The following is a 23,319-nucleotide window of genomic DNA, read 5'->3' on the forward strand; positions in this document are numbered from 1 at the left end:
AATCTCTCCACGCTGCTTTGAACCATGTCCGATTTGTGTGGCGTGTATTTGACGGGCACGGCCCTGACGTGAGGTTTGGGACCTGAATACAAAACAGAAGAAGGACGTTTGATGGATTTCTCTGACATGTCATTACTGTGCTAGGCGGTGCAGCCCGGTGTTCCCCCACCCCTCTCTCTCCTTCACTGACCAAAATTGTAGAGCTGCCGGTCACGGTAGCCGAGCGGCATGTACTGTCTTCGGTCGCTTGGAAACCGGGATCGTGTGTTCGAATCCCAGTCAGGGTATGGATGTTTAGTTTGTGTGTGTGCGTTTTTCTGTGTTTGTGTACAGATAGAGGCCTTGCGACGAGTTGATCACCCGCCCTAGGAGTCCTACCGTATGTGTAAGATCTAGAAAAGTGAACGGAGAAGTTCACGGAGGTAGGCCTAGGCCCACTGGGGCTGTAGTGCCAAGGAAAAGAAAAATGGTAGAGCTGTGTTTTCTGCGATGTGACGTCATGAAGTGTGGTGGAAGTTTACCGACGTTTTGGAGGAACTTCATGTTATATTGCAGCATCCTTTTGCATATCACTTATTATTCAAGTCACTTATTCAACAGTCTTATATGCAACACGTCTAAAGATGTTTCTTTACATGACATACATGTTTCGACCGTAATGGATCATAATCGGACGTTCAAAATTATTTATGAAAACTGCTGTACTTCTCTTTTGTAGTATCTGTAATACATGGGATCACTTACCGCATATTGAAACTACAGATCAAGGCTCCGATTTTCACAAATTGTGGAGAGCGACTTAGGTAAAGTGCCAAAGTTGTCCCTGTGCTTAATTAATTAAGCACCAAGGCATTAACACGTATGGGGGAGGGTGGAGACTTCGGCATTAGGTGGAATTCAGTGGTGAGCTTCACTCCCCTGCCGCTCTAGCCCCAGGGAAAGAGCCACCGGGACCCATTGGATATGAGGCTGGTTGTTCTCCAGAGCTAGTGTGGTTGCTGTGGAGAAGAGAAAAATCACTTTCCCCTGTCGGCAATCGAACCATTTTGTCGCTATACCGATTGAGCTATCCCGGCATCTATTATAGTACGATTGTATTAAAATTTAAATTTAGGTCACATTTTTGTTGACATGAGTATTCATTTTTCTTCTTTCCAGATATGAAGTTTATCTTGGTTCATCCGATGGGTGAAGATTTGGACGAAACATATTGACCGATATACTAAATCGAAAGCAGACGACAGTAGAATCAAAACAGTTTCTCGTAATCAACGAGAACATCGTCACGCTCAGCACGAGAGCTCCCCTCCACTAGTCTCCGCAAGCGACCACGCTTTAGTTTCTCTCCATTCACAGGCAGGCAGGCGCAGAAGCGCAAGCCGCTCGGGAGTGTAGCAGACGATGCGCGACATGGCTAGCAAGATGGCCGAACTAAAATTCGAAGCCCCATTAGCACAATTTGAAGAAACAGAAGACTGGGGTGTAATGCCAGGAGATTTCCAACAGCACCAGATCTCATCCACGTCTATAACAGTCAGTGAAGACAATTTCATTCATCAAGATGCACGAAATTCTAATAATTTCAACAAGGAAGCAACTTTAAGCGGTTTACTATCAACATCAACAAACAACGGGATGGTAGTGTTACCGTCACAGCAGCTGACTCAACAGTTGAACGACAATGATGCTGTGTTACAAACTGCACATCAGTTGACTTCTTCAGAACAACAAACAACACATGTTCAGAATCAACTTCAGCAAAATATTGTGGGGCATCCCCCCCACATTGGTGGCAGTGGTGGCTCTGAAGTTTCGTCAGTGGCGGATAATTTCACCGAGACCTTCTCAGGATCTTTGGAAGATCTTGTTAATACTTTCGATGACAAAATCACACGTTGTTTCTGCAATTATGATGAATCAGTGGAGAAATTGGCACCGGTCCAGGTTCGAACCCAGGAGGAAATTATGAACGAATGCCAGTGAGTATAGCTATTTTATATACTTAATTAGATATTTATTTGCAGAGGTTGTTTGATATGGTGCAGTAGATTTGAAACATGCCATACTTTCATCCCGTATTGATTATAGACAGTACGGCTACAACAGTTTACTAAATAATTCAAAGATATGTATGCAAACCTTTAGAACAGAGGTTCAGAACCGGTGCGCCCCCAGGCTTTGAAGAGACGAATGACAATACTTGTATATAATGTAATACATAACCTAAAAAAGAAGTAGTAGTAAATATCTCTCTAATATCCGTAATTAGTTACAGCGTAACAAATTTATGTGAGAAATTTTGAAGCAGAACTTAGAAAGAATGGTATTGGCAGTTATATTAGTGGTGATGTTACATCAGAGGCAAAAAAAGTACGTTACCATTGTGGCTACAGAAGAATAATTCGACCGGACTGCGTTTGTTGACTGCCCGCAACTTTACAGTGAATAAATATTTTTGTGTACACAAGGTTATGTGTGTTGCTGAATTTTTCTTGTCTATTCTAATTCTGGTGAAACGCCAAAATTGGGGGGGGGGCAGAGGATTCAAAGGGTGCTGTGAGTACGCTGTCAGTTGCATATATAACATTCTTGCTCTAACATACAGCAACAATTGCAGTTGTACCTTTATTGTGTTAACGTTGGTGTTAAGTTAATGGTTTCAATACAGAGTTCAGCAATTAATTATTTTTAATCCGTGTTTCCTTTCAATGCAAGTGGTGCAACTCCAAAGTCAGTTGCCTTAACCTTGGTATGGCTGACTTAATAAGTTCCCTTAAATGGGTCATAAGTCGAGCTAATTATAACATGCAACTGCATTCATAGGATTCAAGGCTCACATTCATTTTTCAATATTTCAGCCCTTAGTACACAATAATTCTGTTACTTTTATTATTAAACCAGAGAAGGGACAAGGGGTGAAATAATATTGGAAATTTAAACCATTAAAATATGAAGATGGGCACGCGGTAGCGTAGTTGGTTGAGGCATTATGCTACAAGTCGGAAGGTGGCGGGTTCGGGTCCCGATGAGGTCACTGAATTTTTCAATTGGTCTAATCCTTACAGTCGCACTATGGCTTCCCATCGCAGCGGCCCGGGTTCGTGCCTAGGTCCGGTCTTGTGAGGTTTATGGTGGGCAAAGTGGCACTGGGGCAGGTTTTTCTCCGAGTACTTCTATTTTCCCTGCCAATTCTCATTCCACCTACTGCTCTACACTCATAATATATCATCCGGTCTGGTACAATAGTTGTTAATGGCTGACGTACCAAGTGGACTCAGTCACACCCCACCTCAAGAAACTTAAAAAAAAAAAAAATAGAGATAGTACACTTCAGGCTGTAACAACTGTTATATATGAGGGTGAGAATAGGCTGGTCGATTAAGGAATTGGGGTTCAATTCTCTTGTCGACCGCGTTCACACCAGCTCCGGGACACTCCTAGAATTATATCCGATAGCTACAGGGTGTTCTGTCTCGGAGGATAAAGCGAGCGGTGCGTGAAGCTCACCACTCACCTCCATCAAGTGCCGTTTTCTTTGTTTTTATTATTCCTAGTGGGGCGAGACTGCGGTAGTTGGTACTGCGGCCACTACTGGTCTATTTTACCAGCCCCTGATGATAGATGGTGGTGATTGTAGAGCAATCGGTGGAATGAAGATTGGCAGGGGAAACCGAAGTACTCGGAGAAAACCTACCCTAGCGCCACTTTGTCTACCACAAATCGCATATGACCAAACCCAGGCCTCCGCGATGGGAAGCCAGCGACTAACCGCCTGAGCTATGACGCATCCTTAGTGGCGGGGTTAAGATCGTTCAACACCCCGTCTTTATTTCTTGACAATTAAATACAGAAAGAGCTTTACCTTTTTTCTGGTGTCATGTTGGTTCAAGGGCAGGGTCAGTGCATTTAAAGAATGACCAAGGCGTTAACCTGGGCCGCTGTGCCTTGGTACATCGGTTCGAACTCTGCATAGTTTCTGCTTCGTCATTGCATCCTGTACATTCGCTGAAACTGCGTTTACCCCTGGGCTCCATCACGTCACTCGCACGAAAAATGAAACACCCTGTGAACAGATAGGTCAGAAAAGAATTGTAACTTTATGTGACAAGCACATTGACACGTCTGCTCTCAGGATATGAAAAGTTCTCGGAACGTTGAACCGTGCCGTGAGGTCTGTGCGTCTTATGGATGTTTCCATCTGGGCCTGTATACGCATGCGTTACAGTGCCTGCATTGTGTGGCAGTATAAACAAAAGGCGAAAGCATTGCAACTTTGGATAAACCTTTCTGTATGGTTCACCGTGCCTGTCCGACAAATACTGAGCGAAACAGCGTCATACGTCCAACACAACTTCATCACTTTCCTCAGATCGCCAGCAACAATTAGAATGATCAAGTCAAGGAGTATAAGATGAGCAGGACATGTAACACGCATGGGGAGAAGAGGAATGCGTGTAGGATTTTGGTGGGAAAGCCAGAAGGGAAGAGACCGCAAGGAAGACCGAGACCTAAGTGGGAGGATGATTATTAAAATGGATTTTAGAGAGAAAGGATGGTGTGGTATGGACTGGATTGGTCTGGCTTAGGATAGGGACCAATGAAAGGCTTATGTGAACACGGTAATGACCTGTCGAGTTCCATAAAGTGTTGGGAAGTACGCAACTGGCGACTTCTTAAGAAAGGATCCGCTCCATTGAGTTCCTCAGTTCGTACAGAGTCTGAGTACGGGCTGGGTTCGATTCCCGATAGGGACAACCGGTTTGTTTTACACACCGTCGATACCGACAGTCTCCTGTCTGATGGGTACCGGGGCTGCTTCTCATGACGGTTAGTAGGCCGAGGCGTAGAGCTCTTCACACACCTCGCTGTAGTACTGAGGTAAAGAATGCATGGAGCTATATCCGACTTCTCCCTACGCCTTCATAGTTTTGTGCTTATTTCGCCGTCCCTGTGATTTCCGGATATTTGAAATCCCATTTCAGGAGGGTAAGTGCTGTTAAGCCCACAAACAGCTTTGCCCTGCCTTGCGAAAGTAGGTTAAGAATATGCGGATTAGATTCAGCTGGCTCAGGATAATAGTCCAGTGAAGAGCTGCTGTGTAGAAGGCAGAAGGTTCGTAACCAACGGACGGATTAACATCTCCCTGAGGGAGACTTTACTGCATCCAGTAACCACTCAAGTTGGGAAGTGCAGGTGACGTATTTCTGTGAATTTTTGAGGTTCACTAAGCAACGGCTATGAAGATCATATCTTCTGCGATCTACTTACTGCCTACTGGGACTAAGTGATAGCCCCACTTGTGAGAGGTGTCAGACAGAAAACGAAACAGCCACACACATCCTGTGTGAATGTGAGGCTTTAGCTTATTTAAGAGGTCACTTGGGTCAATACTTCATGGAACCAAGTGACTATTTTGACGCCCCCACGTCCAAAATCCTGCGCTTCATCTGAAGCGCGGGGTTGCTGAGGGAATAATTAAAAAAAGGGGAAGCACAATAGACCACTGAGGTCGCGGTGCAAGGGCCGAGAAGGCCTACCCCTCATTCATTCATTCATAATTACTGCCTATAAGTTTTGTGACGTGTCGAAGGAACGTATTAACTCCATCTTCAGTGTAGAAGAATAGACCAAAGCAAATAACCAGCTTTATTGTCGTCACTTGCTTGACTATCTCTTCCACCATGTAAATGGAGGTAGTACTTTCTTCCGAAACACGGTGTTATGAGGTGCTGTTAGGGGTAGAAACTGCACTTCCGTAGCTTGGAATCGCTACGCAGAAAGGAGGCAGTGAATTGCGAGCTGCGTCATGAGTTACCGCGCGGGGCTGCTGGTAGCGGCTATTGATCCGCTGCGATTTCCAACCCCTGTGCGCATTACACGTGCAGCTAACTGACGTACAGACACATGTTTGTACTAACGCTGACTGGAGCTCATGATTAGGTCACATTCATTTAAATCTTATATTAACGTTTTAAAATGCAATACTTAATTGTGGGTTATTGTCTGCGTTCTGCCCACACATTGCATTCATGGCTATTGCCTCTCAGCATAGACATCGAGTGTTTTCCTGGGGCAACTTCACGTGAGATTCGCGATGAACGAAGTTGCACTGGATTAGGTTCGTCTTCGGGTTTATTCGGGTTTTCCCTGCTAATCATCATTCTACCTTTGCTCCATGCTCATCTATCACCGCTTCCCCTTGAGATGTGTGATAGCCCTGAGCAGGCAGCGCAGTATCAAATCCTCGGTCTTAAGGTTGGGGACGTCATCTCCGACAAGGTAATTTGCCCGTTACAGATAACGGAACTTAAGCTTACGTTCTGCGAAGAGAGCTATTTTGATTTTGTATAGCCTTAATTACAGTAATAGAACGTATTTTCAAATGTTGTTACAGTCATTTGAGTTATTAAGAACTTCCGTCATCAGCGAAACATTTGTGACCATAAAGGGGATGCATTCATTTATGAATATCCTTTGCATTGAGTCATTTGGTACCCACCAAAAACGCACAACAGAACGCTGCTGATGAGTAGTGCGCGCCTCAAGCATGATCGCCATTTTGACTACTGATACCATCCCCTGAACATAACGCATGCGCGTTTGGTACCTACACTGTCACGAAGCTGGACTGTGCTGCTACCTAGTGATACACATAGAAAACCTATTACATTAATTATAGCTGTTTTACTTCCATTTGTGACCTATTTACTGACTCTTCCTCGTAGTAATGGTCGAGCTTTAAGAGGGTAAAGTAAGTTTGTAAGCATGCTCTCTGCATGCAGAAGATGGGAGAAACTTGTACGGCCGCGAGATGTGTGCAAGTATCAGAGGAAGGCTTTATGAGTCGCAAAGCGAATCTTGTAGGAGCAGTTGACTCATCTGGCATTGTGCTGCTGCCTCTGGGAGGAAGTTGTGTCTCCTCCAGCTTCCTGTGGTTTCATTGTCACAGATACTGCGCGTGCCCCGATAAACTCGGGTAACTACGAAGCTTTGACTTCAAGGATTGTTTCACACAACTGCTTTGAATTCCTTGAAATTGTTAGTCACCATTGCATTGGCATTTCAGAGAACACGCCGAAGATATTTATTTTGTCGTTTGTCTTACCACGCAGTCGCTGTCTAGACTGTACGGCGGCGAATGGCTGGATGATAAATGGAAGATACAGCTAAAAAGTTTTGCAAAGAAGCGGTCGTGGCCAATACGAAGTACTATACAAATATTTTCCACGAGAGTATGAGTAAAACCACGAACAAGATATTCTGGTAAGAACTAATCGCCTCTTTTCCTTTTATACATTATGGGTCTAATAGAAAACGACGCTTCCGATTCCTCGTTGCCACGGGAACGTGATAACCGAACCGTTGCCTAGCAACGAGAGCTGGATACACAGACTCTCGTTTGATACGACACGGACTGCATAGAAAACGACGTGTCTAGCAGTTCTATTGTTGCTTATGTAATCCTTTTGCCTCAGTAACGTTTTTTTCTGAGCGGTTGCCTAGCAACGTACCTATACGAATTGGTGGAAGGGATTTATGAAGTACGCTGTTGAAATGGGCTCTGATGCCGTGATACACATATCAAGTTTGATAAAGATTGGTTCAGACATTCATAAGTTAATCCGGAAGACAAGTCTAGACGGGTACCGCTACCTGAGCCCGCTCGGTCTGTCTGTCTTCATTCCGTGTTGTGCAGACCATGAGATTGGATTCGCGGAATTTGATGATGTCTGAATTCTTCGCGTTTTATCGCCGGAGTGAATTTATTTTTATCAACTTGCTAACATAAATTCCATACATGTAGCTCAGTCGGCATTGTGAATAAGCTACGCGATAGACGAGCAAGAAATCTGGGTTCGATTCCTGCAAATGCAAGAGATATTTTCTTTTCGATTCCCGATGAGATCATTGGATTTTTCAGTTGATCTAATTCCTCAAGCCGTACTATGGTCCTGGGGTCGACTCAGCCTCTAACAGAAATGAGTACCAGGAAGATTCCTGGGGGTAAAGGGCGTCCGGCGCGTAAGGCTGACAGCCTTACCGCCATTTGTGAGCCGATTGTCTATAGAAAATGTAGGAAGCCTCGACGTCTCACTAACCTATGGGCCTCCACGTCCTGTTACAGGGATAGTTTTACCTTTTATTTTTTAACACTTTTTTTTTCGGCAAGTCTTATGCTTTTTGATCTGATTAAAGAGAAGGGAATACACTCGTCAGAGTTGTGCTACGTTTCCTGACTTCCTTTACACTGGTCTACCTCTTATACGCTCGGCGACTTGTTTGAATCTTGGACGCTGTGGTACCGGACTGGAGAATATTGAAAGGGGGCCATTCTTCGCCCGGGTTTTGTTAAAATAAATTGTATATATACCGAAAAAGTGAAACTGTCTGCTTGTGACAGCCGTATGTCTTCCACCACATTCACACGCGGTGGGTAAAAGCGCGAAGTTGACCATACACCCCCTGGGTAAAGCATCCTGAAAGTGAAGCTGTTATTGTTTTTATTTCTCGATTTTAACACTGTTAAAATGTATCGTACGTAGCCCTTTATTGGTTTGAAATATTAAGTTTCTGTGTTTTTTCAAGAAATGGATTCAGTTAGTATTTATTTTATTTACAAATATTAGTGAAGATCGTGTCTATTGTTAAGGGTTGTCGAACGTTTTGGAAAACCTTACAGTTGCCATCTTAAGAATTACTGGCCCTAAGAGGGCATTTTGACGGTCACGGTAGCCGAGCGGTCTAAATCATGAAGTTCGCTCGGAAGCCGGAATCGTGGGTTCGGATCTGTTTCCTGTGAGGTACGAACTGAATTCTTATATATTATTCTTATACATTGCCAGTCACTGTAACCGAGCGGTCTAAGGCATGAACTGTCTTCGCTCGCTCGGAAGCTGGGATCGTGGGTTCGAATCCCACACAACGCATGGATGTTTGGTATGTGTTTATTCTTTGTTCGTGTTGTCCTGTGTTTAGGTAGAGGCCTTGCGACGAGCTGATCACTCGCCCAAGGAGTCCTACCGTCTGTAAAATGATCATGAAACTGAAAATCAGAGGCCAGGGGAAAAAAAACCCCAGTTTTTATAATCCCGTGTTAGTTGGTTTCGTGTGTCAATCAGTGTCTTCTAGAGATGCAGGCGTTCCTAAGAGACAAGCAATATATTTAGCCAGCCTGTTGCATTAGGGTGGCACCCCTGATCTCGTTTACGGCGTCTGTCTGCGTCTCCTGGCGTCCAAGCAGATCGATGCCTATGGCGTCGGCCTTACCGTCGCGTGACCACACGAGACTGCGAAAAGTCGATAGTATTGTTTAAATTTAAATGTTAAAAATGCGGTCTCTCTGAGTACAGAGAGATTTTTCGGTATTAGCAAACACGACAGAGTTGGCTATGTTCAAACTTTGTGGATAAACACAATACTAGTAAAGGTAAAGTTGTCCCCGTGCTCGACTAATTAAGCACTTCGCCATGAAGACGTATGGAGGAGTGGATGTATAGATCCACATTTTCTTGACCTCAGCACTAGCTGGAGGTGAGTGGTCAACTTCACGCCCCGGTCGCTTTACCCCCGGGGAAAGAGCCTCCGGTACCAATTGGATGGGAGGTTGGGTGTACTCCAGTGCCGGTCTGGACAATTTGGAGAAGAGAAAATTCTTGACCCTACCGGGGCTCGAACTCTGACCCCTCAGTAGTCCAGCCCGTAGCCAGTCGCTATACCGACTGCGCTACCCCGGCTCCTAAACATAATATTAGGCTTGTTGTTAACTTCTTGAGAAACTGATAGTCATTTAGCTGACAGAAAAATTGTATTTTATGGCGCATGACAGATTAGCGTGTTTAAAGGACCCTTTAAAAAACCGGTTTTAGTCCGCAAGCGAACTATACCGATCGAGCGACCGCCGCTTGTCGGCGAAGTTAGTGCCAACATTAGCGGATAGATGGTGTCGCCTGGTAAGCCCAACGGATTCCCACGGCCGTTAATCGGTTTTCTAGGCCGGAGCCGCTATTTCCGTGAAATAGCTCCTCAATTATCCTCACGAGGCTAAGTGGACCCCGTTCCAGACCCACTACGTCTCAGAAAATCTGGTAGCGCCGGGAATCGAACCCGGATCTCTGGATCTGTAGGCTGGAACTCTGACCACTAGACCACAGAGGATACCGTCATAGTGGCGTGGAACAGAATAACGGTACAGATTGGACTCATAAAGGACCCTTTTCGTGACCAATTTGAGTCCAGTCTGTACGGTTATATCTGTAAGACGGCAATTCTGAGCACGTATACTGCATATTGTTCGTGAGAATCTCATTGAGTCATGAACCCCCGTTTCTCGTCTCTCGAATTACGTAAGAAGAGCGGGAAGTGTTATGACGCGACGTGAACAGACTGAGCAGATAAACTCATGAATCATTCTCTGTGGTAAAGGAGGGGAGAGACTGGACACAAGCCAATACACCCCCCTCGCATCCAACCCCTTATTCGTCTAAGAATGTCAGCCAATTGTGCCGTGTGTAGAGGATTAATGGACGCAGAAGGCACATAAATGTGCTCTGTCCGGCAGGAAATGGCGAAGCGACGCATTCGCAGTTCCGTCTGAAGACTCCGTTTTTATACACGGTCATCAAGAGAGTGACGCTTCATGGAGCGTTTATTCTCTTATTTATCTGTCTCTTTTTTAAGCCAAATTTTTTATTTTGACAAAAAATAAAAAAATAAAAGTAGGTTTATGAGAGCACTGTGCTGTGTTCCTGCACCATCAACTCATGAAAGCCTGAACCAATCTTTATGAAACTTGGTATGCATATCGTGGCACCTGAGCCCTTCATAAATCCCTCATATAAGTCTGTGCGTCTGTATCCCGTCCTGTAGTTGCTAGGCAACGGCTGGGTAAAAAGAATCCTTGGACGCGTCTTTCTGTGCGGTCCGTGTAGAAACAAAGGAAAGTAAGCGATTAGTTCTCAGAGCTTCTTGTTCTATGTCTTATTCTCTTTCTCCAACTTTATCTCATCGTATTTTTCTCCTGTCCTTTTTAATATTCATCTTCTTTTTCCTGTTTCTTTAACCCCGTCATATTAATATTGTTCTTCTGTTCCTCCATTATCTTCTCGTTATGTCCAAATTTGTATTACTCTTTCATCTTTATCTACTGCTTCTGATTTGTTTCCTGGAGTTACTCGGGTTCAATTTTGGCTGGAACATACAGAGGTGTTCGTTGTTTTCCTCAGTCGCTGCAGGAAAATATTGGAATACTACATTAATATGGCAGGGGCACGCGGTAGCGTAGTTGGATGAGGCACTATGCTACAAACCGGAAGGTCGCGGGATCGAATCCCGATGAGGTGGATTTTTTTTTTAATTTACCTACTCCTTCCAGCCGCACTATGGCCCTGGGGTCAACTCAGCCTATAACAGAAATGAGTACCAGGAATCTTCCTGGGGGTAAAGGGCGGCCGGCGTATAAAGCTGACAACCTTGCCGCCATCTGTGAGCCGATTGTCTAGAACAGCCCTGTCCAACGCGGCGCCCGCGGTATATTTTTCTGGCGCCCTCCGTAATCACATATAATTGAGCCGATTTGTAATATTAATTCAAATTGTAAGACAAGAGACATTTTTGAGCGTCTGAGTACTGTTAAATATTTTCGAAATATTTTATTATTATTATTATTATTATTATTATTATTATTAGTAGTAGTAGTAGTAGTAGTAGTAGTAGTAGAAGTACTACTAGCAGTAGTGTGTGGTGGTGCCCGCACCTCCATAGGCATCAGTGAATTGTGCCCGAGTACATACGAACGTTGGACAGCACTGCTCTAGAAAATGTGGAAACCTCAACATCTCACAACCGTATGGGCCTCCACGGCCTGTTACATGGATACCTTTACTTTTTTTTACATTAACATGACCACTACCGATTCGTTTCTTATGCCTTCCAGTTCTTTATGTAGTGCCAGCCAACCATCTGATCTCACACGATCTTGTTACCGCATGTTATGTACACGCGATGTGGTTTCTGTAGCATCTGGACTGTGTCAGTTCTGTGGGCTCGCCCATTCTGTTCGGGACCAACATGTTAAATTGCCTTTAAAAGCAACGTTTTTAGAATGGCTGAAACACAGTGGAGTACTGGGTGCGCTTGCGGGCTGATATATAATTACGGCTTCCATCTGTGCGTTAAATTTAGCCAGGTCCTGAGGTTTTTGCGGTAGAACCGTAATGATAAACCATATGTGGAGGATAAGCTGTCCGTCTAATAAATTCACCTAGACAGACAGTGGGTTTCAATCAAATTTCAGCTGTCTAATAAGTTACCATATTAAAGAGGTGAAGTGGCTGAGACATAAAGCTGATCACTCATCTCCATGTGCTGAGGTTAAGAATGCGTGGAGCTGTACCGCTCCCCCCCATACGGCCTCATTGCGTGGTGACTGGATAGCTGTACTGTCACGTCACCTGTGGGGGGAGGGGCACCCAAAAACCCTTGTGTATGCAGCTCCTGTTGACAGCGAAGGGCCATTTCATCGCACTGTGGCTGCCTGTCAGGCTGTCCGTAACTGCCCTGCCATCTGTGAACGGATGCGGTGGTCCATGATGAGACGTGTCGAGGCGTGCGTTGGATCTCACGGAGGTCATTTTGTCCACTGATTGTAAATGTGTTCCTTCAGCTACAAATTAAATGTTTCCGAACACCATTTCTTGTTTTGATATGTGGAACTCGTGCCGAAAGTTTGTCCGCACTTTTCAGTTACACTCTACATATACTATCACCATTTAGAGTGACTGTCGACGGGGTTTCGGATTGGATATTGGATTTATTTATAACTTCAACACACAACTCGCAAGTGCACTTAATTATACAGCCAATGCTAATCTCCACACTTCACAAATCACACGCTAAATATTTTCTGTACCGCATTGTTTTTACTAGTAGTTGTTTGGTAACGGCTTCTAGCAATGGCTATTCCTATGCCTCTGGGCTCTCACTGAACGGCGGCTCCCTTCCGACTGAACTATCTCTGACGAGAGGACGGGTCTGTTTACAATTTTTGCTGGTCCTCTTCAGCGCATTCATTTTCGGGTCCGAGTCCCGTCGAACTCGCGACTATATTTTACTCTCTCAGATTCGTGACTTCCCTATTCCTCGTCTCCTACGACTCGCAGTGCTGCGGTGGAGATATTCGATTCGGTCTCCACACGGGATTGAACTGAGCGGTAACTTCGCCTCGCTTATAACTCCTCGGCACGGACCACCGTAGAAAACACCGTTTCCAACGGTACTTCTATTGCTGTGTGTTGATTCGTTGCTGCGGACACGTTTGCAGTCGTTGCCTAGAAACGGCGCTGCACGCTACAATACATTGTGAGTAGTGACGTCATTAAGTGTACCACGGACGAACAGATCTTGAGACTGCCACAGAGAAGCAACGATTGCGTATTCGTGTGTCGTGCACAGCAGGTGCGTTCTGTTGTCTGAATCCCCGAGTAACGGACCTGCCATTTCTCCGTGTTTAAAATCGTGCGCAACCATTCTTTTTAAAAATAGACTATCGTACACAGAACAGGACATGGGATTACTCACATCTGACAATTGTGTGCAGATTCTGAAAGATTTTTCCGTCCTTTTGTTTGGATAACGTAATAATTCGCTATTTAGTTTGTTAGATACGTTGACGTATGGTCGCGCCATAGCTCAAGCGGTTAGTCGCTGGCTTCCCATCGCTGCGGCCCGGGTTCGATCCTGGGTCTGGTCAAGTGGGATTTGTGGTGGACAAAGTGGCACTGGGGCAGGTTTTCTCCGAGTACTTCGGTTTCCCCTGCCAATCTTCATTCCACAAATTGCTCCACAATCACCCTCACCTATCATCTGGGGCTGGTACAATAGGCCAGAAGTGGCCGCAGTACAAGGGACTTAGTCCCACCCCACTAGCAATAAAAAAATACGTTGACGTAAAGAGTTTTTGAAGTATCAAGAACGAAATTTTGGAATTATTGCCTACTGAGATGTGGCGCCGTATAATTTGGTTGGTGGTTGCCAACGGTTTAGGGGAACCTACCGCCTCCGTCTTCAAGGTGGACTTAGAATTGTCAAATATCTACCAAAATATACGGCGACACATCCCAAAACACAGCAATTTTCATAATGACTGCTATGTGAAACTGAAAAAATCACAGTGGAGATTTAAGGTTTCGGCGGTGGTGAAGATTGATACTCTTGACGTGAATTAGTGAAAAAAAAAATGTATTTACTTGTTCTGCAAGCAGCCAAGTGCCGGGTCAGAGATGACGCCCCCACCTTAAAGACAGAGAATGTGATAAGGTGCTGCGTGGCAGGGCTGTCGCACACCTCAGGGGGAGGTGATAGATGAGTATGGCACAATGGTGGAGGAAGGGGAAAACCGAAGAAATTCGGAGAACTTGCTGTTGTTTCACTTCGCCTGTCAAGTAACTCAACATCAATCACCTGGTGTTGAACCCAGTCCTCAGCTCTCCGAAGTCCATGTGAGCTGTATAACGACTATGTAATGTATTAGCCTTGCAGAACTTGCAGAATCTTTAAAAAGTCGAAATAACTTTTGATCTGAAATATCCTGAATGCTGTTAGTAAGAATCTCTGGGTCGGGGAAAGAAAAGAAATGCTACAGATTATAGCATTCCCTTGAAGAAGCATCTAACAAGTTCTGGCTACAAGGTTGATTGTGCAATTGTGTCTCATTAAGATCATTGTTACGAGGAAGCTAACAGCAGCATGGATGACGTAATGAAGAGAACAAACATGGAGCAGTTACCATGGCAATTTGCAGTCTGAACACGTCATGTGAACACTGCCTGGCCCAGGGCAGACATTGAAACAGTCGCTCTAGAGGCGAACAGGGAAGGTTTATTCTATGACGTGAAGTGGATGAATTGACCCGGAGTCGAAGCCGTGTCTTCGTGATGGAAACACGCATATGGCTGTTCAAAATGTCTGGGAATAAATTTTATATCTTCGCGCATGACTCACGCATGGCATGTTCCGATCATGAACAAGGCAAACTCCACGTTCCTAGGACGAACTACGAGTAAGCTACACGACACTTGTATCTGTGTTGCCATATTGCTCAGCTACGCACCTGCGCAGAAGCGGCACGTGTTTGTCTCCAAGGTGCCGCTGGGTCACGACTATCTCACTATCTAATGAACTAGCTAGCCAACCAACTGAAAAACTGTCTAGCTAACAAACTATTTCTATGTAGCAGAGTCCTTGTTGATGATCACAGTGGCTGCGTAGTCTAAGACTTGAACTGTCTTCGCCCACTCGAACGCTGGGATTGTGGGTTCGAATCCCACTCAAGGCATGGATGTCAGTGTGCATTTATTCTGTGTAGGTAGCGACCCCGTCCAAGGAATGTTACCGATTGTGTATAGGCTTAAGAAACTGAATAGGCGGCCCAGGACCAACAAAGGTTCTGTAGATCCGTACACAGATAAGAGTACTTGTTGAAACTATAAAGCTCCTCATCTAATTAAGAGATTTTTGCTTTTTTATGCGGGTCGATGGTTCATTCCCATGTTTTGCAAGATCCCATCACTGGACTCTGTCTTGACCCAGTTTCATCCACTGCACACTCAAACATCCTGTTTCTTTAGGTAAAAAGTAAAGTTGTTCTTGTATCAGGCCGTGGAGGCCCATAGGGTTGTGAGATGTTGAGGTTCCCACATTTTCTAGACAGTTGTCAGCCTTTCGCGCGGGCCGCGCTTTACTCCCCAGGATAATTAGTTAATTAATCCCTGGTACTCATTGCTGTTATTTTCCTTCCATCTACCCCCATGTGTTATCTGTCCTACAGATGTCACGAACGGAAATCTGTACGCATTTCTTGTCTCGTGTGCGTGCTACAGACACGTTCAGGGTGAAGAGAGAGTGGGTTCCTCTGAAATGTTTGTACTCATCTACCAAACTGCACGGAATCATATCCCATAAGACTGTAATCCTCATTCAAGTTGTAAAAAAAAATTTTTTTGCGTCAGCTTGTACTTTTCCTCCTTACGCTCGGCTTTCCTCCTTTCTCCCTTACTTATTCTTCTCCTTCATCTGTGTATCTTCCTCTGCCTTTCATCCTGCACTTGTACATTCCTGTTGCATTGTAGTGTATAGGCCATGTTTTTAGACCTGACTTGTGAACTGCGCGAGAGGAAACAGTAAGGAAAGGACTTGCGGGGTATTGTTTACATTTGCGTTGTTGGAACATGGGGAGGGAGGGAGGGTGACGCACTTTAACTGTGGACTCAGTGGGCTCGACCAAATGCGCTGCGCAGTCTGCGGATAGCGGCCAGGTATAGAAGCCCGGACTGTAGGTAACGTAGACAAAGACCCGAAACTTAGTGCAGTTCGTGACATCACACTAGTTCTGAAACAGTTTTGAGGTTAAGTTGTTATGACAGGGAAACTTATCTCTCGGTATATCATTAGTACAAACGCACTATTTTTTTTTATTGCTAGTGGGGTGGGGCTAAGTCCCTTGTACTGCGGCCACTTCTGGCCTATTCTGACAGGAGGTTGGAGAAAACTGCATAATGAGGAGCTTCATAACTTGTACTCTTCTCCAAATATAATTAGAATGATCAAGTCAAGGAGGATGAGGTGGGCAGGGCATGTAGTACGAATGGGGGAGAAGAGGAATGCATGTAGGATATTGGTGGAAAAGCCAGAAGGAAAGAGACAACTGCGAAGACCAAGGCGTAGGTGGGTATACAATATTAAAATGGATCTTAGAGAGATAGGATTGGATGATATGGATTGGATTTATGTGGCTCAGGATAGGGAGTGGAGTGTTCTTGTGGACACGGTAATGAATCTTCGGGTTCCATAAGATGCTGGGAAGTTCTTGAGTGGCTGTACAATTGGCTGCTTCTCAAGAAGGGCTCAGCTCCATGAGTGAGTATCCCTGTACTTGTGTAATTAAAGCACTTTATCATATAGGCTTATGGGTAAGTGGAGGTATAGCTCCATCATTCTTGACCTCGACACTGGATGGAGGTGAGTGGTCAGCTTCACGCCTCTGCCGGCTTACCCCCTAGGAAAGAGTTTCCTAGGACCCCAGAGCCGGTCAGGACGATAAGGTGAAGAGAAAAATCTCTTGCCTCTGCTGGGAATCGAACCGCGATAATGGCGCTCATAGCCTGGTCGCTATACCGACTGAGCTATTCCGGCTCGTAAGGTTTGACATACTCTAGAAGAACGATTTAGACAAACGTCAGTCGATAAATGTCACGCAAAGCTGAGAGATCATGAGATAAGCAAATATTTTCAGAGAGTTCCTAATGAACTGAGAATGTGTACTGACCAGTGCCTGACCAGTGTACACTTCAGTTATTACATCATTATCGGACGGCATGAGGTGAAAGTGGACCTCACAGGGCGCACATGATAACCTAGTTGCAGAACTGGCAGATAAGTTTAAGGCTTCCTGTAATATTCTTAAGCCACAGAATTGTTAACGCGACACAGTAGACAGGTGCATGGACGCTGCAAAAATTTCTTTTTTTGGGGGGGGGGGGAGATCCTGAAAGTTGCGCACAAACTGAAATTTACTTCTTCTATATCTGTTATACTGATCGCCCTAGAGTGTTTAGAATAGAAGAATGCATTTTTAAAAACATTTTTCATTGTTGGAACCTATTTTCCTTCTTTTTTTATTTTATTTTATCCAAATATTCGGGGAGGGGGCTTAGAGGGTGCCGAATTTGCGGCCGTTGAACCTCATTCATGCTTGATATGGCAATTTATATTCTGGGAGTTCATCGACGTTTCGGAAGAACGTACTGCCTCCGTTTTCAGGCTCAACTTATAAGTCAGACTAGCGACCAACCAGCAAGAAGCCACAGTTCTGTATCTGAAGCAAGTGTTCCACACGCAATTCGCTTGTTTCTGGTTACTTGCGTGGCTTACTCTTCAACTATGAATATGGAGGCAGTACTTTCCTCTGAAACGACGGTGAAATTATACAACTCTACACTGCATCACATCCCAAAGTTAGTACTCTTCATAGTGGCTACTGTGGAAACCTCAGATCGAACATACAAACTTTCGGACTTTTCGGAATTACTGAGATTTTTTGTTTTGTCCATCGTTCAGTATTCTAAGAACTAGGAAACAAAACGTTTCGGAAACCGGGTCTGTTCCCGTCCTCAGGTGAAGGAGAGACCTCAATAACTGGACAATCCACCTCAGTATAACTAAAGGTGTATAAATACCCGAGACCAGGCTTTGTCGAAGGGAGACACAGCAAAATATGCAATAAAAATTGTAATAAAGCATTCACAGACGTGAAACTAAGACATGGCTTGTCCAGTGATTGAGGTTAGCTCTTTCTAAGGGACCCAACAGAGTAGGTGTCTTCGCCCTCAACTGAGGAAGGAAACAGACCCAGTATCCGAAACGTTGTGTTCTTTAGAATACCGGACGGTGGACAAAGTCCAAAACCCCAGTAATTCTGAGTGTTATAGGGGTGACAGTGGCACTTTTATTTCTTAATAAGGAATTTATGATAAGTTTCATAAAGATTGACTTCAGTGTGTTAAGGCAGGGGTTATCAACTCTTGTGATATCGCGACCCACTAAGATTACGCATAAACTCAAGCGACCCGCCTTCCCCCCCCCCATGTAGGCTAGAGAAACGCGCAGTTCTGCGCATTGTTGCGGGTCCCTGTCAGGCTGTACGGCGACAGCAGGAACCTAAATAGCTTTACAGCCTCTCTACAATTACAGTAAACTATAAAATGTTCCTGTATACTCAGGAAGAAAATCGCGAAATATTTGATCGTCTGCAGCTGCACGTGTCACGTTAAATCTTACAGAATTTCCACAGCTGTGCATGTTGCAACTACGTTTAAAATATTTTTTGCGAACTTGGCGACTCCTAAATTTCGCGACTGATTGGTTGTTAAATCCTTGATTTAGTTATTAATCCTGCTATCAGTGTGCTTGCAGTGTACTGCGTAAACAGAACAACGTCAAATAATAAGTTTATCTCACCCTTTCACTGGACAGATCCGCCATAAGCGAGTTGCATCCAGCTGTTGAGAACTGGGGCATATCTTGGTTTTTGTGCTGCGAGCTTATGCATCCGGCTGATGACTGATGAGACATCCAAGTTCTGGTGATGTGATGAGTCTTATTCCGTGGTTCTGTCAACTGCATTTACGTCAGAGTTTCAACAAGTCGTGTTTTGTCACATTTTTCTGTGCGTCATTCTGAGCTGACTCTGTGTAGATGAGGAGCCGGGATAGCTCAGTGAGTATAGTGACTAGACTACATGCTATGCGATATAGAAATCGGAGCTCGTTCGATGTAGGAGTAAGAGAGTTATCCTTTAAGCACAATATCCCACCCAGCTTCCTGTACAATGGGTACCGGGGGCTGTTTCCCCGGGGGTAAAGCGGCCGAGGCGACCACTTACATCCACCTAGTGCCGAGGCTGTGAATGGTGGAGCTACACCTCGTTTTCCCTATACATTTTGATGGCGTGATGCTTAATTAGTTATGCCCAGGGGTAATTTTACCTCTGCTTGTGTGGACGGGGTTGGTATGACAGAAATATCTGGTAGGTTAGGAGGTCTCGAATTGTATTCGGGCTCGGCCTCCGATTAATTTCGTGGTTTCACTGAGTTTCTCCAGTTGGGTGCTGGTTTAATGCTGTACCTTGATACAAGGAGCAATCACCTTCACGCTCGTGTTCCCATTCGTTCGAACCAGGCGGAAGGGGGAGGAGAGGGATAAGAATTGTATAATATGGTGGCTTTACAGCAGACGGGTATGCTTTTGGTGATTTTAAATTAGGAGGGCTACATGAGAAGCGCGCAGTAGCAACTTGGAATCTGGGAATCATCTCAACAATTGCTTGAAGAAAACCAACAAAACCCGTGTCGAAATGGCCGGTTGCAGGACCTTCGGATGCATAGCCAGCGGTCCTACAGCCACAAGAATACGGGAGTTCGCTACTTTTTCCGGACATACGTTCTCTTCCGAACCCTAACGTTTATATCAATAATAATAAATAATTCAGTTCCTACCTCACAGAGAACAATCAACTTCAAAGCCCAGCCGGTTAATGCTGTTTAGGGAAACAGTCGCTGTTTATTGTGAGAACCATACGGAACGCACAGATACACTGTGTGGGCAGAATATATAGCAATTCAGTCCGTACCTCACAGGAAACACATTATGTCTCCGCTACAGAGCCCAACCGGTTAATGCTGTTTAGGGAAACAGTCACTGTTTGCTGTGAGAACCATACGGAACATACAGATACACTGTGTGGGCAGAATGTATAGCAATTCAGTCCGTACCTCACAGGAAACACATTATGTCTCCGCTACAGAGCCCAACCGGTTAATGCTGTTTAGGGAAACAGTCGCTGTTTACTGTGAGAACCATACGGAACATACAGATACACTGCGTGGGCAGAATGCGGAGTTACATTTTTCTTAAAGGAAGTGGTACATGTGCTGTAAACATATGCTTACTAATATTTTGCCCAGATATTTTTATGATCGTGTTGAGATGTCGCAACACCTGTTACCGTTACGTTGCAACGGTTACGTGTTGTCTGATACTGTTAATTGCATCCGAAATTGGACACAGCGTCATGTTTCTCACCTACCCGTTTAACGTACGCGCTCCCTTACCTTGAAACTGCCTTCAGTTACCTCATTTTTGGCACCTCGTTACAAAACAAGGTGAACTCCCACACGAGCGACTGTAACAAATTGCACTGTCGCCTTGAATCTGTCATTTTTTGTTCCTCTTGGTTAGTTCCGATTGTCTCGCGCGAGTGGGCAGCACCTGTGCTTTGTGTTCTGGTTGAGTAGAGGCCCTGACTGGTGTTTACGCGGTATTCCTCAGTCCCTCCGAGCAGATGCTGGAATAGTATATGTAATTACACAAAGATGATTCCTATCCTACCTATTCACTATTCAGCAGACATCCTGTCACACAACACTGAAGGTATGCGCCACTGTCAGCGTCGGTAAGCGAAGTGTTCTCCTTGTCTCTCTTTTCATAGTCCCACTTTACTTATTGTCTTCCTGCTCCTTCCACCCCGTCCGCATCTCTTCTCATTCTCTTCCTTCTTCTTCTCGTCCTATATCAGTACCCCTTTTCACGTAAAGATTATGCCTGTAACAGGCCGTGGAGGCCCATAGGGTTGTGAGACGTCGAGGCTCCCACATTTTCTAGACAATCAGCTCACAGAAGGCGGTGATGTCACCCTTACGCGCCGGCAGCCCCTTACTCCCAGGAAGATTCCTGGTACTCATTTGTGTTAGAGACTGAGCCGACCCCAGGGCCACAGTGCGGCTGGAAGGATCAAGTCAGTTGAAATAAAAAAAAGTGTCATGAAGTCGTGAATATAATCCCCGACCTCTCGGTTTGTAGCATAGTGCCTCAACCAACTATGCTTATCTATGTAAGCACTACGCCATGAAGGCGCATGGGGGAGTGGATGTATATATCCACGTTTTCTTGACCTCGATACTAGTTGGAGGTGAGTAGTTAGCTTCACGCCGCGGCAGCTTTATCCCATGGGAAAGAGCTTTTAGTATCTATTAGATAGGACGCTAGGTAGTTCCCAGAACCGATCTGGACGACGTGGAGAGGAGAAAGTTCCTGACCCTACCTGGACTCAAACTCCGACTCTTCGACCATCAAGCCTGTAAGCCAGTCGCTATACCGACTGAGCTATCCCGACTCCATTGAAAGGCAGGCGCTAACAGCATCGATAAGTAAACTCTCCTTCTGTTGTTCGTTTTCACATTCTCTTTCTTCATGTCTTCCTGCTGTACCGTCTGCATATCTTCTTTGTTTTTCTCTTGTTTCTCCGTCAGTTCCTGTAATTATCCCTGATATGTGCCCCTCCTTAGCCCTCTTCCCGTTAAGTGTGCTGACCTGCGCAAGTTTCCCTCAGCATCTGGCAGGGACAGTGCAGACGGGCATCCGAGATCGATACAGCACAGGGACGGCTCTGCGCTGTACCCGTGGCCACGGATGTTCCAGGATTTGAGAAGTCACGGGATAAACTGCAGAGCCGCGTCTCTCTGGTGTCACGTGTCCACATATTATCACTGTGACGCCACTGTGTCTGCTTTGTCATTCAACACAGCAACTGACCGCCATATCAATAAATATACTAATTCACAGGGGCCCCCAACACTGCCTACATAAAGTCCCTTCCCTGTTTTTCTATGCGGTCCGTGCCGAGATGTTATGAGTCGGACAGTTGGTGAGTGAGTCAGTCGAAAGTTGCTGTAGCTAAGGACGGAGACAGTTCGGAAACCTAGAGGAAAGGGAACGTCCGCCGTTCGGACCCGTCACCAGGCAACAGCTGGTGAAGACACAGCAGGCTGTGAAGACTTAAGTGTGTGCTCTAGTGAATTATAAAGTGTGTGAATTAGTGAAACGGTTATAATTACTTGTAATCACGGATCTGTACGAGTTAAATAAGTACAATTACCAATAGAAACCCCGTCTGTAGTCACTCCAATCACGTGACAATATCCTTCCTCCAAAATGAGCAATGTGTCCTGTCTTTTATGTTCCCATGTAGGCATTTAATTCTTTAAAAAATTACAATCATTTTCAATGATCCCATTAGCAGTGACCATAGACTTGAAAGGTGCTAGTGTTATTCCAGACCATGGGTATGTATCTTCCCCCCCCCCTACAAGGAAATTCGTTTGATACCGCATCACTTTGTGATATCTATCCCCGAAGTTTTACTTGACGCTGTCATAGCAACAGTTTTGGCGCAAACAACTTCCCCGCTTGAAGCGCCGAAAAGAAAAACCCTTGTTCTGAACGTATATTTTTCCAACTTGTAATGTGTTGGTTAGGTGGAGAAATTGTGGGCGGCTTGTTTTCTTTAGTGTTTGTGGATGCCATAAATAAATTGTTTGAAATCGGCTTTAAAAGAGTTCCTCAACAGCTTTGAAAATATACTCCCTCTGACATCAGTTCTGTTTAGCTCTGTCAGCGTCTGGCATATGTTCTTTGTATTGTTTCTCGGGGTTGGGCAGTGAATTGTGGGTGCTGGGTTAACACTTTGAGGGAAACCACGAATAACTCAGTTTCCAGTTGAATGATACTTTAAATGCGCCACAAATCTTAACTTCGAATGCTAACAGCGGTTTAGAATGACACACACATAATCAACATGAAACTATCAAGAGGATAGGCCATCTGTTGACTTACACAGTCTCAGATTTCTAATATAGGATAATTATAAACTTAACAGCTGTTGAAGAATCACGTGACGCCAGTGTTCTCACACATTAGTAACACAGAGGG

The 23,319-nt window shown here is 44.9% G+C and overlaps 1 protein-coding gene and 1 long non-coding RNA gene across 6 annotated transcripts in view; one reads left to right on the top strand and one right to left on the bottom strand.

The window, feature by feature from the left end:
• The window catches only part of LOC111874953, a 33,906-nt gene extending 14,805 nt beyond the window's left edge, over positions 1-19,101 (bottom strand). For all 3 annotated transcript variants that reach the window (XR_002844635.2, XR_004514152.1, XR_002844633.2), the window contains exons 1-2: positions 19,012-19,101; positions 3,863-4,063 (exon numbers count right to left, since the gene is read on the bottom strand). This is a non-coding gene — a long non-coding RNA (uncharacterized LOC111874953). The remainder of the gene's footprint in view (positions 1-3,862; positions 4,064-19,011) is intronic.
• LOC111874951 (fasciculation and elongation protein zeta-2) overlaps positions 1-23,319 on the top strand; it is a 132,014-nt gene that overhangs the window by 73,320 nt on the left and 35,375 nt on the right. For all 3 annotated transcript variants that reach the window (XM_023870841.1, XM_023870840.2, XM_023870842.2), the window contains one exon: positions 1,159-1,979. In XM_023870841.1, coding sequence (XP_023726609.1) covers positions 1,402-1,979 — 578 coding nt within the window. In that variant the 5' untranslated portion in view covers positions 1,159-1,401. The remainder of the gene's footprint in view (positions 1-1,158; positions 1,980-23,319) is intronic.

The sequence above is a fragment of the Cryptotermes secundus genome, unplaced genomic scaffold, assembly GCF_002891405.2.
Source record: "Cryptotermes secundus unplaced genomic scaffold, Csec_1.0 scaffold743, whole genome shotgun sequence".
Lineage (NCBI taxonomy): Eukaryota > Metazoa > Arthropoda > Insecta > Blattodea > Kalotermitidae > Cryptotermes > Cryptotermes secundus.